Source organism: Chlamydotis macqueenii, chromosome 12 (assembly GCF_036417535.1).
Source record: "Chlamydotis macqueenii isolate bChlMac1 chromosome 12, bChlMac1.mat, whole genome shotgun sequence".
Lineage (NCBI taxonomy): Eukaryota > Metazoa > Chordata > Aves > Otidiformes > Otididae > Chlamydotis > Chlamydotis macqueenii.
In genome coordinates, this window is record NC_141567.1 from 2,681,964 (window position 1) to 2,696,860 (window position 14,897).

General features: G+C 43.3%; 1 protein-coding gene across 1 annotated transcript in view; it reads left to right on the plus strand.

The window, feature by feature from the left end:
- MEGF11 (multiple EGF like domains 11) overlaps positions 1-14,897 on the plus strand; it is a 203,768-nt gene that overhangs the window by 110,015 nt on the left and 78,856 nt on the right. Inside the window, exons 9-10 of the mRNA XM_086756994.1 lie at positions 1,745-1,881; positions 6,075-6,287. Coding sequence (XP_086613120.1) covers positions 1,745-1,881; positions 6,075-6,287 — 350 coding nt within the window. The remainder of the gene's footprint in view (positions 1-1,744; positions 1,882-6,074; positions 6,288-14,897) is intronic.

Consider the following 14,897-nt stretch of genomic DNA (forward strand, 5'->3'; position numbering starts at 1 on the left):
ACTTTTGAAGGACTAGATCTGTGTGCTTAGGAAAGCAGCAGTCTTTCCTTACGTGACAGAACATTTGTCAGCGGCAACACACCTTCTTTCATCCCAGATCCCATTCTCAAGGCTCTGCGTCATGGTGCCATCTTAACACAACACGTTCTGCTAATCGCTTCTTCCTCATTGCCTCTGGGCCTTCTGAAGCAACTACAATTTGTATTTTTGTCTGTTTTCCTTTCTGTTGTGGATTTTAAACATGGGAGTGTGTGAGAAAATGGAGCAGAAAAAAATCTTTTCTATACTACAAAATGGTAATCACATAGCAAACAAAGTCAAAAGCAGAAGCTGATGAGCTCAGGGCCTTAAAAAAGGTGCTGATGGGGGAAATTTACTGATTAGATGTGTAAGCAGCAGCAAACTTTGCTCTGACATTTGATCCTCCAGAGAGGGATGTTTTAGATACGTATTTCAGTACATATTAATGCACAAAGTATGCCTAAAGATTCTCTTGGCGCCGGGGGGATGCATCACGGAGTATTGCTTTCTCATCATTTGTTGATAGAAATCCTGTTGCTTTTGAGATGTGAAGACAGAAAGTATTTATTATCAAGATAAATGGATACTTACATTTTCTGATATATAGTGTAGTGTATTACTCAAGCCCAGAGACACCAGTTTTTTAACACTGCAATCTGAACGTTCTTGAACGGAGGCCAACCTGTCTGTCGTACAGCCAAGGAGCCACCTCTCACTGGTCAGGAAGGGCTCGGAGTGTCTGTTTTATGATTACACTGAAGAGCAGCTTCTCCACTTTGGGGATGTTGATATTGCTGAACTTCCCAGACTGTTGAGCGAGAGCCCCAAGGAGAGAAAGCAGCCATTGTCTTGCTGGTTTATGTATGTTTTCTCTAAGTTTTGTCTGGTATGTGGCTTCTTCAAAACTCAGAGCCCCCGGGGCTTGTTTAGGGATAAAAGACTTCTGAGAGATTAAACCAAAATAATAGTAGGGACAGAAAAACAGCATTTCTTTCAAACAGCGAGCACTGTGCATGGCAGTACCACTTGCTGCAGTTGCCAAACATTTTCCACTGTAGGACACCATCTTCAGATCCCAGCACTGCCAACCTTGTTTTGGCCAAAGTTACTCAGCTGGATGCCAGCTTCAGATTTTATGTTTATCCCATAAAAAAAAAAAATTGTACAACTTCTAAGGAAGTCTAGGGATGTCCCTGTAAGGCCTTGATACTTGGCAGGGGGCATTATGTGATACTTGGGGGAAAACCACCTGAGTTTGGCAGATAAATTCTCCAACAGTCCCCCTCTTCTCAAATGTTCACTTTGTGACACTAACCCAGAGAGTTTCTGACTCTGTATTTCACCAGAAATACCCACCACCACGTATGCAGCTTTGTAACCTTCTCTCATCACCTTTAGTGTCTCCCAAGCCTTCCTGCATCTGTTCAAGGAGCAATGGGTATCCTGCCACCCCAGCTGCGGTTTATGGGGGAGACCCAAAGAAAAGAAGCATCACTGCCTGTACAGTGCTGGGAAGAATCCCTTCTGGAGGTGGGGCAGACAGGCATTTACTCCAGTGGCAGAATTCTGAGACTCTCTTTAGCCCATCTTAAACAGAAAAAATATTGCTGCTACACTTAGATCTAGTTTTAGCACGAAGGACAATAAATATCCAAGCTGCATATAGAAATTTATTGCATTATGAATGTTGACTGAAATATTGCTTTTTCTGTAATCTCACCAGGGGCTGGTGTGCGCACAGCCGTGTCCTCCTGGAACGTTTGGGATTAACTGCAGTCAGGACTGTCCATGCCACAACGGAGGCCACTGTGATCCCGTGACAGGAAAATGCATCTGTACAGCTGGCTATATAGGAGACAGGTAAACATCAAACCCCCAAAGCCTTTAGTTTTAACCACGAACTGGGAGTACTTACATCCTTTCTAGCACACTCTTACTCTCTGAAAAATGGTGTTACGTTTCCATTGCTCCAATTAGGTTCATCCTTCTGAAGCAGTTCAAGCATTATAAATGTGACACTATTATTGCTTTTTATTGGCAATGCTCTCCATTTACAGGTTTCTTTTAATATAACTTAAAAATGTAATGGATTAAATTTAATTTAGATATTTACAGTGATAAATTTAATAGGGAGCATTACATGTTTACAAGATATGTAAATGAACTATATTTATACAAATTAATATCCTAAGAGTAAGCAATGCAGCAGTTTTATGTTTCCCTCAGCCCCTCTGCAGCACTGATCTGTCTCAGACACCAACTAAGGGTGATAAATTCTCAAAATTAAAAATTGGGAGCCTTCACCCATAGATCAATAGAGAAGATGGCAATATTGTTTTACAAAGGTGTGATGGATTTAGCAGAATGACTACATAGCGAAGTCAGGGTGGGATTCTAACACGTGTTGGCTTCGCTCTCCAGCTAATCCTGCCAGCAGGGCTAGTGGTGGTGGCAAAGCTGCAGTTAAGAAGCTTTCATATCCAGTTTTCACTGGGGGTTGGACTGTGTCACCAGGGTTTCCAGAGACTGTGGGCACAGCTCACTAGTGTGTGCTATGCTAAAGTCCTTTCTCCTGTATCTTCCCTTTTTTTAGTAGCTAGAACAAGCTTGTGTCAGTATGCTGACATACACTACAATTATACTTTTATGCAGCAAAACTCACTGGAATTTCTCATTTCTTGCTTCACTGTATAATCAGCAGGTCTTTCTACCCACAACCAGACCAACCCTCAGCACTGTGCTGGGGTTCAAAGGCCATGTTCTTTCTCATTAAACATGGAAGTTCTTTGTTCCCATTTTATCAACAGTGGTAGTTGGAGGGGGCTCTGGAGATTATGTCAGGATTTTCATGTGGCTGAATATGATGGAAATACTAATTGTTCCGAATTAATTTAGTGGAGAAGACATCAGTGTGTCTCCCGTTCTCCATTCTGCATCTGGAGACAGTAGGTTCGGCCATGGGGTAGCATACAGTTGCTGTTGCTAACCAAAGCTTTCTCTTTCTCTCCTTTTGGAGACAGTTTCACTAAAGGAAGCAACTGTGCAGCCTGGACACTTACACTGGTGACCACACTTCAATCGCAAGCTGTCCCCAGTGCTGGCCAGGCTCAGGAAGGTGACCCTCTGTCTCTAGGTCTCCTCGTTTGGAGACCTAGATCAATTTCTGGCTGTAGGTGAATCAACAGCATCAGAGCTGTCAGGAGCTCCCAGCCAGCAGCCTGCAGCTGTGCCAGCTTCTTTGCTCAGCTGCCAACATAGCCCCCCGCTGCAACGGAGGACGTGCGGCAGAAGAGCTGGCTCTGCTACAGGCGTGTGGCACAGGGAAAGAGCAGTGATGGAGTGGCTGAACTGCCTGCAGCACTTACACACTCCGGCAGCAAGAGCAGAGAAAGGACCACCACCTCTCTGCTGTGACTGGATACATCATGTAAATGTGTGGTTTGCAGACTGGGAGGGAACAATAGCAGAAGCACAGTTAGAAGCCGAGGACGGGTTGTCTAAGAACTCAGTGGCTGACAAGAAAAGTGAACATACTGTTCTAGCTTTGTTTTCCATGCTGCCATTAGACCTAAAGATTGAGTCTCAACAGAATAAATATCACATTTGTTACAACAGCATGGGCAGACCCTTTCTTTTTGGTGTGTTTGTACCTGTGTCTTTTAGTGCCAGAATGACGATCTCCAGGTTACTCTATTTCGGATGGCTTTTAATATTCATCTGCACTACATAAAGGTGATCATTGTTTCAAAAGCAAGCAAACAGAAAAGCGTAAAAAATGTTACAGCATTATTCCATGAAAAAAAATTATCTGGAAAAAATGTAGGTGTAGGTACTAAGTTCATCTGTTAAGCAGCCTGTCTTCGGTTTAATATTTTGTGAAATTGCTTCCATTAATTCTACAGGTGACAGCCATATTATCCTATCCCAACCCAAATAATTATAGTACATATTAAAGTTCAGTGGATGTTATAATACGAATCTCCCCAGATAGGCAGAAAGCGATGTAAATTAAACAAGAAACATAACTAGGGCTTAGCAGCTCATTTTGTAATTTAATTGAACAATGTATCTGGTTGTTAATGGTGCTATGGACACATTAGATTGATATGTTGCAAAGGAAAGATGTTTAAGTAGAAAGCTAATTCCTGCTGTGATTATTCGTATGTTCCAGAGGAGTCATTATTAGTATTCTTTGTATAAAATTCATTAGTGGTAGCTGCTTGATCTCCAAATAAATAAGTTGGTTAAATTGTTAGTAGAAAAAGGCTAATTATGTAAATGGATTAGGTCGTCAATATTTCATTTCCAGATGCTTTTCTCCTTGCTAGGTAATGCTTCATCTTTTATAAATATAGAATGATATAGTGCACTATTGACTAAGCGTTCATCTCGTTGAGTACAGCGCTCTCCTGCTAACTAGTAGAGCTCTAGCCAGCAATGGAGACATAAGGCATCTTAATCTCTTCTTCATTGCGTTTCATTTGCTTTAAGTGCCTCAGTCCTGATGTTCCCCATTCTTTGCTGGTTATTTCCTTTGCAGCTGGGCTACCCTGAGAGCAGCAGGGCTAGCAGCCGGCGCCACCGGTGATTCTCCGGGCTCTTTCCCTTCCTGTTTGTCACAGGCTCCTCTCTCTTTGAATCTCTCATGAACTCCTAAACTTGGGTTATGTAACCAGCAACGGTGTTGATTAATTAAATCCCTAGCCAGGCATTTTGCTTTTTTCATTTACTTTCAGTAAAACATGATAATCTGAAGCTGCAAAGGTAATGCTCTTTTTGTGTACTGGCTGTGTTCATTGCAGTTTTGCCTGCCTTGCATCACACATTAATCTTTTATTACCGATCATTATATTAACTCTCACCTGCCAGCTGTGAAATGACCTGCAGAAAGACATTTAACAATTGCCTCTATCCACTGAGTTTACAGTATACACTTTAATCAATGCTCAGGATTAAATGAATGCTGATAGGCAATTTCCAATGTCTGGCATCCATGCGATAAGGGAATTGGGCTTTTCTGGATTTCTGTTTCTTTTTTTATTAATTGAAAAGGCATCTCTATATTTCACGGTGGATCATGTAAACTGTCGTACTGAGTCGTTGGAAACTTTTGAAACCACTGAATTATGTCAAGCACAGAATCAGTTCCTTTCTTTAGGATCTTAGCTGAGCTTTTCAAAGTAGGAAATATTATGAACACTTAAACTGATTCTGCAGGACAATGAAACAGACTTTTTGGGCAGATTTCACAATGTATCCAGTAGGGAAATATTTTAAACAGTGCATGGAAGGTGCAATTTAAAACAATCTGTGTGTAGTGTTTGCAGGTTCCCTTTTTATGCGTAGCAAATACTAAAACTGTTGGCAATTTTTGGAGAAGACACTACCCTAAGGAGTGTGAAAGTGATTTGTCTTGAGGTTTTACACTACTGAGCATCCCTGGAGTAAGAGAAGAAAAGCGAAATTGAGCTTTAGTTACTCAGAACACACACAAAAGACGAAGGGGTGTGTTTTCTCCTGGTTGGTATAAAGCTGGTGCAATGAGAACATGGAGGGAAAGTAAAACTCTGTGTTGCTGGAGAACACTTTACTGAATATTGTTTAATAGAACACATTTCCTTTCAATCCTCATTATCACTAAGAGGACCGTATGCTTTTAAAGAAGGTTCACAATCCTTCTGTAATAAAGAGAAAGCAAATAGATGAGGTTTTTTTAATAAAGCATCTTATTCCATATCAATTTGTTATCGTTGATGAATGGAATTGTCAAGGTCCAGGAAACAAGAATGCACTTTGTTAACTAAGGTAATATTAACTAATGCAAATTTTGCAGGATATAATTGGACAGAGATTAATGTGCTTTCAGTTAAGAGCAATTTACATGCCCAAGATATCATCGGCCCCAATGATATCATCAGTTCACAGTGTATTACTTAAATAAATGAGCAATGGTTTTATACTTAATTCATTAATGAAAACGTTCCCGTGTAAAAGTCGTAAGCAGACTAGACTGTAGTGTTTGATTGGATCCTGTCTCACGTATTTCATTGCAGGTGTCAAGAAGAGTGTCCTGTTGGGACATACGGCTTCCAGTGCACACAAAGATGTGACTGCCAAAATGGTGCCAAGTGTTACCACGTAAATGGAGCGTGCATGTGCGACCCTGGATTTAAAGGGATTTATTGCCAAGAAAGAATGTGTCCAGAAGGGTTTTATGGGCTCAAATGCAACAAGAGGTGTCCTTGCAATATTACTAACACTCTCAGGTATGTACATCATATTATATACTAGTGCAGGTCAAATAAAAGCGTTGGGGAAAAATTCAGTTAACTATACCTACTCCCTTTTTCTCTGTAGTTTTAATTAAGAACACAGACAGTTCCTCTGCATTGCAACCTTTGATTTAAATGACCTCAGATTTGGAACTATAAGCCTCAGTCCAGCCAGCCACTAAGCATGTGTCTGTTAACTGCTAAACATCTGAAACAATCTGACATACAGCCTTATCCTGTAATTGCAGTCTTCTAGGCATAAGAACTATCGTATGGTGCCCGTATGTATGTGTAATAACCCATTGAATTTTAAAATGTATAGATATATTTACTCAAATCCATCATTTTGGCTCTTTTCATGACATGAGTTTTCTTGATAAATCTATAGACAGCAAGGGGACTTTCAAAATGAAACCTAATTTGCTTCAGTTTATGTCTCGTGGCAAATTACCTTGTTGAAAACACTTGAGGCAGATGTATAAATAGACTGAAATCAATATCCCCCAGTCAGTCTATGGAACTGTAACAAATTCGACATTGTCAAAATACACATCTCTTCTCTTCTCATGGGTGCCTATTTTTGCACTTCATTCAGTATGTGCATGTGTGAAATATTCAGGAAAATAAATATCAGGGAGGTATACCTAAAATGGAATAAGCCTCACTTAAAAGGTCAAGTTTCAATGTTTTATTCCCTTTTGCTTTTTTTGGGATCTGATTCTTGAGGTTCTCATTACTAAGAGTTAGAGCCACGAACAGACCTGAGCACCTAGCACGGGATAGGTTGAATTTACTTTTCAATTTTGGGCTTGAAGAAGTTTTCCAAACTCTGCAAAAAAGGAAGAATTTAAAACTCTTCCTTCTTGTCCTATTTGTTACCTTTTGTAACTCCTTGCCTTGTTTACTGGCTGTGGGATTTGCTATTTGGAGGTTCCTTGCTCCCTCACGTGCAGTAAAGAGAGCTGGGCACCAAAGCCACCCTGGCCTCAGCTGTTCTGCTGGACTGGGGCGCACACATTTTCTGACCACGCCTGCGAGATGCTGAGCCCCTCAGCTCCCACTCCATTTCCTCCTTTTCCTCTCCGTTACTGATGAGCATTCATAGCCAATTCAGGACTGTGCAGGCTTCAGAGGGAGGTGGGGATAATTGATGCCCAAGCAAATATGCCCTTGATTCGGACATTCTTCAATTTTAAGCCAGACAGGTAGGGACCTGACTGTCTTGCTGATGATGACAAACTTACCTTGCAGTCTTGCAGCCTGCTAAACTAGAAACAGTCTCCTCAATTATGCATGCAAGCAATACTGCCTAATTTGTGTGCCCGCACGCGCACACGTACGCACACACAAACACTCCAGGCAAATCTGTTTGTGTGCTTGAGATAGGCTCTATTTGTCTCAGTCCTGGAAATAAACAGGTGATCTTTCTTGTGAATTCAAGTTCAGCTGTGAGTGGCGAGGTTTTGCTTAACTGAAAGTCAGAGCTGACAATGGATTATTTAAAAACCTTGTAATTCTAGTGGTGTGAGCCCTCTGCAGAAAGGGAGTTCTAGCTCTGCTGGGTGTGACAGCGAGGATCCAAAGTGGTCGACACCTCAAAGGCAGCTCTGCACAACAGGCTTCTATCATTTCTGATTATTTTGTGTATCATGAAATCATTGCAAAAAACAACATCCCTATGGCACAAGCTGAGCATTGTACAGAAAAGGTTAATGTGGTGTTGTCCTGAGGATGGGGGATGTCTCAAGAATTGCTGCAGAGTGAGCTGAGGTATAAATTCCTGCATGTCACACTGCCAGCACGCACAACTTAAACCTGCGGTAAATACAAGGTGAACTGCTCCTCACTGAAAGCTGTTCTTCATGTGTACTGGAGGGTGAGAATATGCTCTTGGGCAGTAGCTGACACAGTGCGTCTTCATCCCCTCTCCCAGCCTGCAGAAACCTGTTTGTGTGCCCATTTTCCCATAAAGGTGTGAATAGAGTGGAAGGACGGCGGGCCACGGGTAAGGCTGGGCTCAGCTGCTGTTTCTCAGCTAACTGCTCGATTCATGGAGAGTCTTTTAAGTGGGGGAAGGTTGGGGGTTTGAGGGTGCAAGAGTCCATCCTGGGTTACTCAAAGGACTACCTGGAGGATGCTCTAGGGGTTTGCCAGAAGCTCCTTGCTGAAAGAACAGAGTAGCACCATCCATCTGTGAGGAAAGGTGAGGTCTCAAATTTGAGAGAGCTCAGAAAGGTGGAGGATCGGATCCTCTCACAGCTCTTTTCTGGGCATGTGACTATTCTTCCACGCGGTGTGCCAGACCTGTCCCTGGTTGCTGTTTGGCAGGTACCTTTGATGCCTTCCCTCCCATCACTGCTCCGGCAGCGTCACTTGCAGCATCCTCGGCTGAGATGGTATCTCCATTTCCTTAATAAATGAGTCTAGTCCCTCCATTGATAAAATCTCCATTTTTCCTACATCTTATCACTGCTGTTATGGAACAAAGAGATATCAGCAAGCTGTAGATCTGTAAATGTTCTTTCATTCATCCATGGTATTTCAGCTTTCCACTTTTCAATGAGCTCCTTGGAGTGCTGTCAATTTTTGAGCTGAGGAGTGCCAGAGCTGATGGAAAATGACCTTCTCCAAAGGCATTCGGAAGAATATTCTCTTTTTTTTTACTGATGGTTGAACCAGTCCCATACAGCACTTCTCTTCCCATCCACTTCCTCCCATTCTTCCCCTGAATTCTTGTCATTACTGGAACTACGGTCTTCCAAAGTGATTCATTCACTGACAGCCATCTATGTTCCCCAGAAGAAGTTTAAAGTGTTTGCTGCTTTTTGCAGTTCCTAAGTGTGTAGGGTAATTCTATAAACACGTGAAAGAAGGTGAGGGAAGCTTGCTTATTTCTGTCAGTGGTTTTGACTCATTTGATCTGATTTATTGGAGAGCTGCCTGGAATGGAAAGTTCTGGAGGCTTTGAGGAGCAGGTTGGGGAGGAACATTAAGAAACATACAATCAGCTTTTCTATTTTCATAGATCTATCTGTTTTAATGTCCGAAGGGACCAGTGTGCTTGTCTAGTCTAACCTCCTGCATAGTAACGGCTGAAGAACATCATCCAATAATTTCTGCATCAAAGCATACTGAAAGGCACTTTGTGCAGGAATTTTGGACAACCCAAGAATTAGGTAATTTAGAATGTGTTGAGGACTTGGATCATCCTTCTACAGGAAAGGGTAGACCTGTAAAAAATTCCCCTACGCAGAAAGCCCATGTTAAGACAGTCTGTAATAGTGAGAAAGGCACAGTCCTGACTTGCTCTTCTGAAAAGCCAAGAGGGAAAGGAATAGCTGGAATAGTCTCAGCCACCCACCCTTCACGAACCCTGGTGTGGAGCCAGCATGTGGAGTCATCTGCCTTTGGTAATGTGTTTCCCAGGTCAGAGACATGAGAAGGGAAGGAATACACCGAGACCTCTTAAGCCTTGACACTTCCCTGCTGTGGCAAAGTCAAATGCAATGGGTAGACCTCCAGAGGCTCTAATTATTGCCTCAACACCCAAACGTTTGGAAGGACCAAACCCCGTGGATCTTACATGAAGTTTTGCCTTGAGCTAAGTCAATAATGTGCTTGAAGGAGGATGGCTTTGCAAATGTGCTGGGCTGAAGTACTGGCCCTACAGACTCATTGTGGCTACTTCTTTGAAAGCAAGAGAGCATTTTAGCGAGGGAAACTGAATGTAGTATGGACACCAAAAGACAGAAAATACTGTTAAATAAGGATTAGGGCTGTTGTTAATTAAGATGAGATGACTGGTGCTAGTGTATAAACAGAAAGTCAGGAAATTCACTGGGCATAAGTTGTTTTGGCTGAAAGATGTGTGGAGAACAAATTCAGAATTTGGAACAGACTGTGCTGTCTAAAGCATTTATTTTCCCAATTTGTCTTAAGAAAGTTAAATTACCTGATTTCCTCGAATTTCCTCAAAATTAGATGCTTAAAAAATTTAAAGGTCAAAAATGACTTTTTTTTTTTTTTCAGCTCAGCTAGTAAATTTAAAAAAAAAAGTCTTTTATTGCTGTAAATGTGACTCAAAAGCCAGGCACTGTACAGGAGCTTCCAAACTGCAGCGAGAGCCATGGCACAGTTTCCTTCCCATGCCATGTTGTGCGCTGTGGACAGCTTCCAGCTTCCACCTCTACCTGGCCTGCAGCCAGAGGAACACTTGGCTGCTTGCGTTCACTCTAGGTTTTCCACACTATTCCTTCCTGCTGTGCAAGAGATCTGAAGAAATAAAAGTTGTTAAGATTGAATGCAAAATACTGATGTATAATACCTCCAGACTCTTTCAGGAGTGTAAGGTTCCATTCCTGCTTGCAGCAAGTGGTTGGAGAGCAGGTGTTGGTGGGTTTGCCTTTTGGGATCCTTTTGGAGACCTCACATTCTCTTACCCATCCTTTCAGCGATCCTTCTCTAGAGGAATTGTTTGTGTTTCTAATGTCAGTTTGTTGGTGGCATGAAGAAGTGCCTTACATATGCTGTAACCCGTGCTGGCAAAACGTTCCATGGACTCATGACCTTGAGAGGTGCATTCAGGACAGGAAGGGAGGAATTACACAAATAACTCACATTGCTAGCTGTGTTTCCTGTTCTTTGCCTTAACACCTTTGCCATTAAGTGCCTCAAACTTTTCAACTTCAGTGCAGCTGGCTTGTAGTTCACGGGACAATCTGGATGCATAGATGGTTCGATGGCTGACAGATGAATTTCCTAGCTATTGTTATCTGTCCGGGTACGTAGGCTGAACAGAGTGAAACTTCATAGAATGCCAATATCAGAGAAACATTCTTAACATACATACACTATTTCTACATCATGAGCTGCAATATATCCAGTGTGAACTCTAATGACTGTAATTACTGGAATAGCTCATACATACCAGAATACGAAAAAAAAAATACTATTAGTAGTATTCAGTTATATCAGCTGCAGAGCTTAAAAGGGTTTCCAAAGGAGGAAAGGCATCCTCTTACAAATGGGAAAAATGAAAGCAGAAAGAGTCAGTTACATGGCCAAGATTCACTGGGTTGGGAAGAGAACAGCTGTCTTCTGAATTTTGGTTAAGCATCTCGATCTCAGCCATTTTCAAGTTTACACTGCATCAGGGCACCTTAATTGTCAAACAAGTCGTTTTGATTCAGGGCGTTGCATTCTTTCTATCTGAGACAAGTCTCCTGTGTTCCCTGGCCAGACACAGCCTGCAATCTCCGTTCACACCTGGCTGTGGGGGTTTGAGGTCCTTTTGCTTGTTACGCTACCGTTACGCTGTGGTGTGCGTTAATGTTTCGCTTGCCGAAAGCTTTGGAAAGATTGATTCTGCTGCCGTCGAGGAAAAGTTTCCCTTCCCCTGATGTACAGTCTATTCACCAAGTGTTGCTGCCTACCCAGAACTGTTGTTGTGGGTACCATAAGTCTGGAATTTAATGCGGAGGATTTTTCCTAATCCTACAATGCCAGCACTCTGTAAGATAAGTATTTCAAAGCACTGAAGGACTACAAGTCTAGGAGAAGAACAAAACTCTGACATACTCAGGATGATAACAAAATTGTTCTTGCTTCAACGGGAAGATTATACGGGTGCAGGGACCCAAACATCTGCATTGGACTTTTCCTAGCTCAGAGCCTCACAAGAGAGTGGACAAGGCTTTAGAAGGGCAGAATATGGTCTCAACCTTCTACTGGACCTTGCTTTGGAGTCCAAGCCTCCTGTCTCCTGTAGAGTCTTCTACAAAGCCTGTTTGATTTCTGCTTCTTATTTTAGTGCATGTTAGGATGATTTTTAGTCCTTAATATATAGCTCACATCCCATGCTAAAAAGCTGTCTGTTTTGATGAAGGAGGCAACCTTGGAGTAGAAGTTCTTATGGAGTATAGTATTTTCAATTGAATTGTCACAGAGCGATTCAAACTGCCATGATCATATATTACCTTTGAAAGATTTAATTTAGCCAGCAGATGCAGTTTTCATGGAATAGTACGACATGTGCAGTAGTAGTGAAAACAGAGAAACAGAAAATCCACTTTAAAATATTTCTTTAATGTTTAGCTTTCTGCTCCTATTAGGTAGTGATTAATAGACACAGAGGGGGAAAAAACGAGCTTTTATTATCTTCATCTGAATGTTAAGAGGTGCTCTGTGAACAACCATAATTTCAGGGACTGCTTTGTCAGAAGAATTTCATGGATGGTAGTTTGTTAAGCTGATGAATTGTTTTAATTAGTCAGTAAAACACTATTTATCATGAAACATATGACACTCACAAAATTTGATTATTCTTTGTCACAACAGTATGTGAGTATCCTCTCCTACCAGTAGTTGCCAGAAACATACCTGGAAATTACGTTTTATGGGGTTACCTTGAAAATTAACATGTACAATATTAATTTTATTGGTGCAAAGAAACCCATTCAGTCATGTCTGCTATATTAAACTATAGTAATAAACAGTTGTAAAGGAAAATAAATAGTTTCTATGAGAGAAAAATCCAGGAGACGGGTCCATAGGGAGGTGCTGCTTTGCAGAACTCTATTCCTTCTTGTTCTGAGAATAATAAAGAAGACCTGATTTGTAGCAGTATTATTTCTCATCTCTCTCACCGAGGGCTAGACAGTGCTGTTGTGGCACAACCTTGCGGCGCAGAGGCCCCCAGAGCACAGCGAGCTCTCGGGTGGAGCCTTGCTCTCCCAGCTGGTCTCAGGCAACATGGAGTCCTTTTCCAAAGTCCAGGTTCCTTTTCCATCCCCTGCTCACTCTTTTGACCACTCATTTCCCCAAACTAGACGCCCCCCTGTGCTCTCCCTTTCCATCCCTCAGAAACCTGTCTCTTCAAACCAGGACTGAATAAATCTCCAGCCTTCCCCTCCTTTCCTAGCCCCCAGCCACAGCCTCAGCATGGCTCTCCTGCTGTGGGAAGTTAGTGCCCTAAGAAAACCTGGGAGGTGCTCTTTCTGTTCATAGAAGATAAAATGGTGAATAAAGATAAACCGTTCTGTAGTAAGAGGAACAAAGGGGTAAATCTTCTATCTAGCTGATGCAGAAGGACCAAGCGTCCTGGTTCCAGCTAGGACAGAGTTAATTTTCACCTGGGCTGGGAGAGGAGCTGGAGCTGGTGGCCCCTGTGGCGGGGGCACCCAGCTGGGACAGGTTACCAATTAGCCAACAGCTGGGGTCGCTTACCCAAATGAGCCCATGTGATGTCGCGCTCAGGGTATAAAGTGGGGACGCTGCGGAGGGGCTGGTTTTGCTGCCTGGGAGGGAGCTGGGTGTCAGGATCCTCTGTGAGCTGTTGTACTGTAAATTATGTGTAAGTATATTTTATTATTGTTTTTGTTTTCCATCTCTGTTTTCTTTTCCTCTGTTGTTCTCTTAAACTGTTTTTATCGCATCCCATGAGTTTTGACACCTTTTCTTTACTACTTCTCTGTCCTACTGGAGGGTAGAGGGAGTGAGGAGAGACTCTGTAGTTTTAGGGGCTAAACTACAACACCTGGCATTGTCCGGTCTTTTGGGTTTGGTTCTCTGTTCTGGTTTTGTTGGGTGAGGGGGGGCCTAAGGTGGTGGCTTCTGTAGGAAACTGCTGGAAGTCGCTCCCCTTTGTTCAGTGGACTCGGCCGGGCCTAGGGTGGATCTGCTGCTGGCCAAGGCCAAGCCAATTGGTAGCAGAATGTCCTGTGATAACGCCTCTGCGATAACGTATTTAAGAATGGGAAAACAGAAAAAAGAGGAGGAGAAAATGTGAAGCAGCTGAGTTGGGGCAGAGAGGGGGAGGCACGAGCCTTGTGGGCCTTGCAGGCCTCACCCTCTGGCCTCCCGCGGGGCAGCCGACTGGGCCCAACTCGGCCTGGCCCAGCTGCAAGAAGTGGAGAGGAGATGAGAAGTGAATAAGATGTAAAAAGGATCCTGAGAGGCGTCTGCCAGCCTGTTGTGAGGAACGGCTGCAGACGCCAAGGGCAGTGAAGAAGGAGGGGGAGGAGTAATGCGGCTCCTGGCCAAGATTCCCCTGCAGCCTGTGGTGACGATCATGGTGGAGCAGGTTGTCCCCCTGCAGCCCATGGAGGTCCACGGAGGGGCAGAGATCCACCTGCAGCCTGTGGAGGACCCCACGCCAGAGCAGATGGAGGCCTGAGGGAGGCTGTGGCCCGTGGAGGGCCCGCTGGGACAGCTGTTCTGGAGAGACTGCACCCTGCGGAAGAGATGACCCACGCCGGAGCAGTTTCACAAAGGACTGTGGCCCGTGGGAGGGACCCCACGCTGGAGCAGAGGAGGAATGCGAGGAGTTCTTCCCCCGACGATGACACAGTGGCGTAAAACCCTGTGTCGCTCGGGAGGGAAGGTAGTAGAGATAATGTTAGGCCCGGGAAGAGGGAGGGGTAGGGGGAGGTTGTCTTGTTCCCTGTCTCATTCTCCTGCTAGTTTTAGAAATAAAATGAATACTTTTCCCCAAGTTGGGACTGTTTTGCCTGTAACAGTAACTTTAAGGATTTCTCCCTGTCCTTATCTCAAGGCTTGAGCTGTTTTTCTTATATCATCTCCTCCTATTCTCTCGGAGGATGGGGG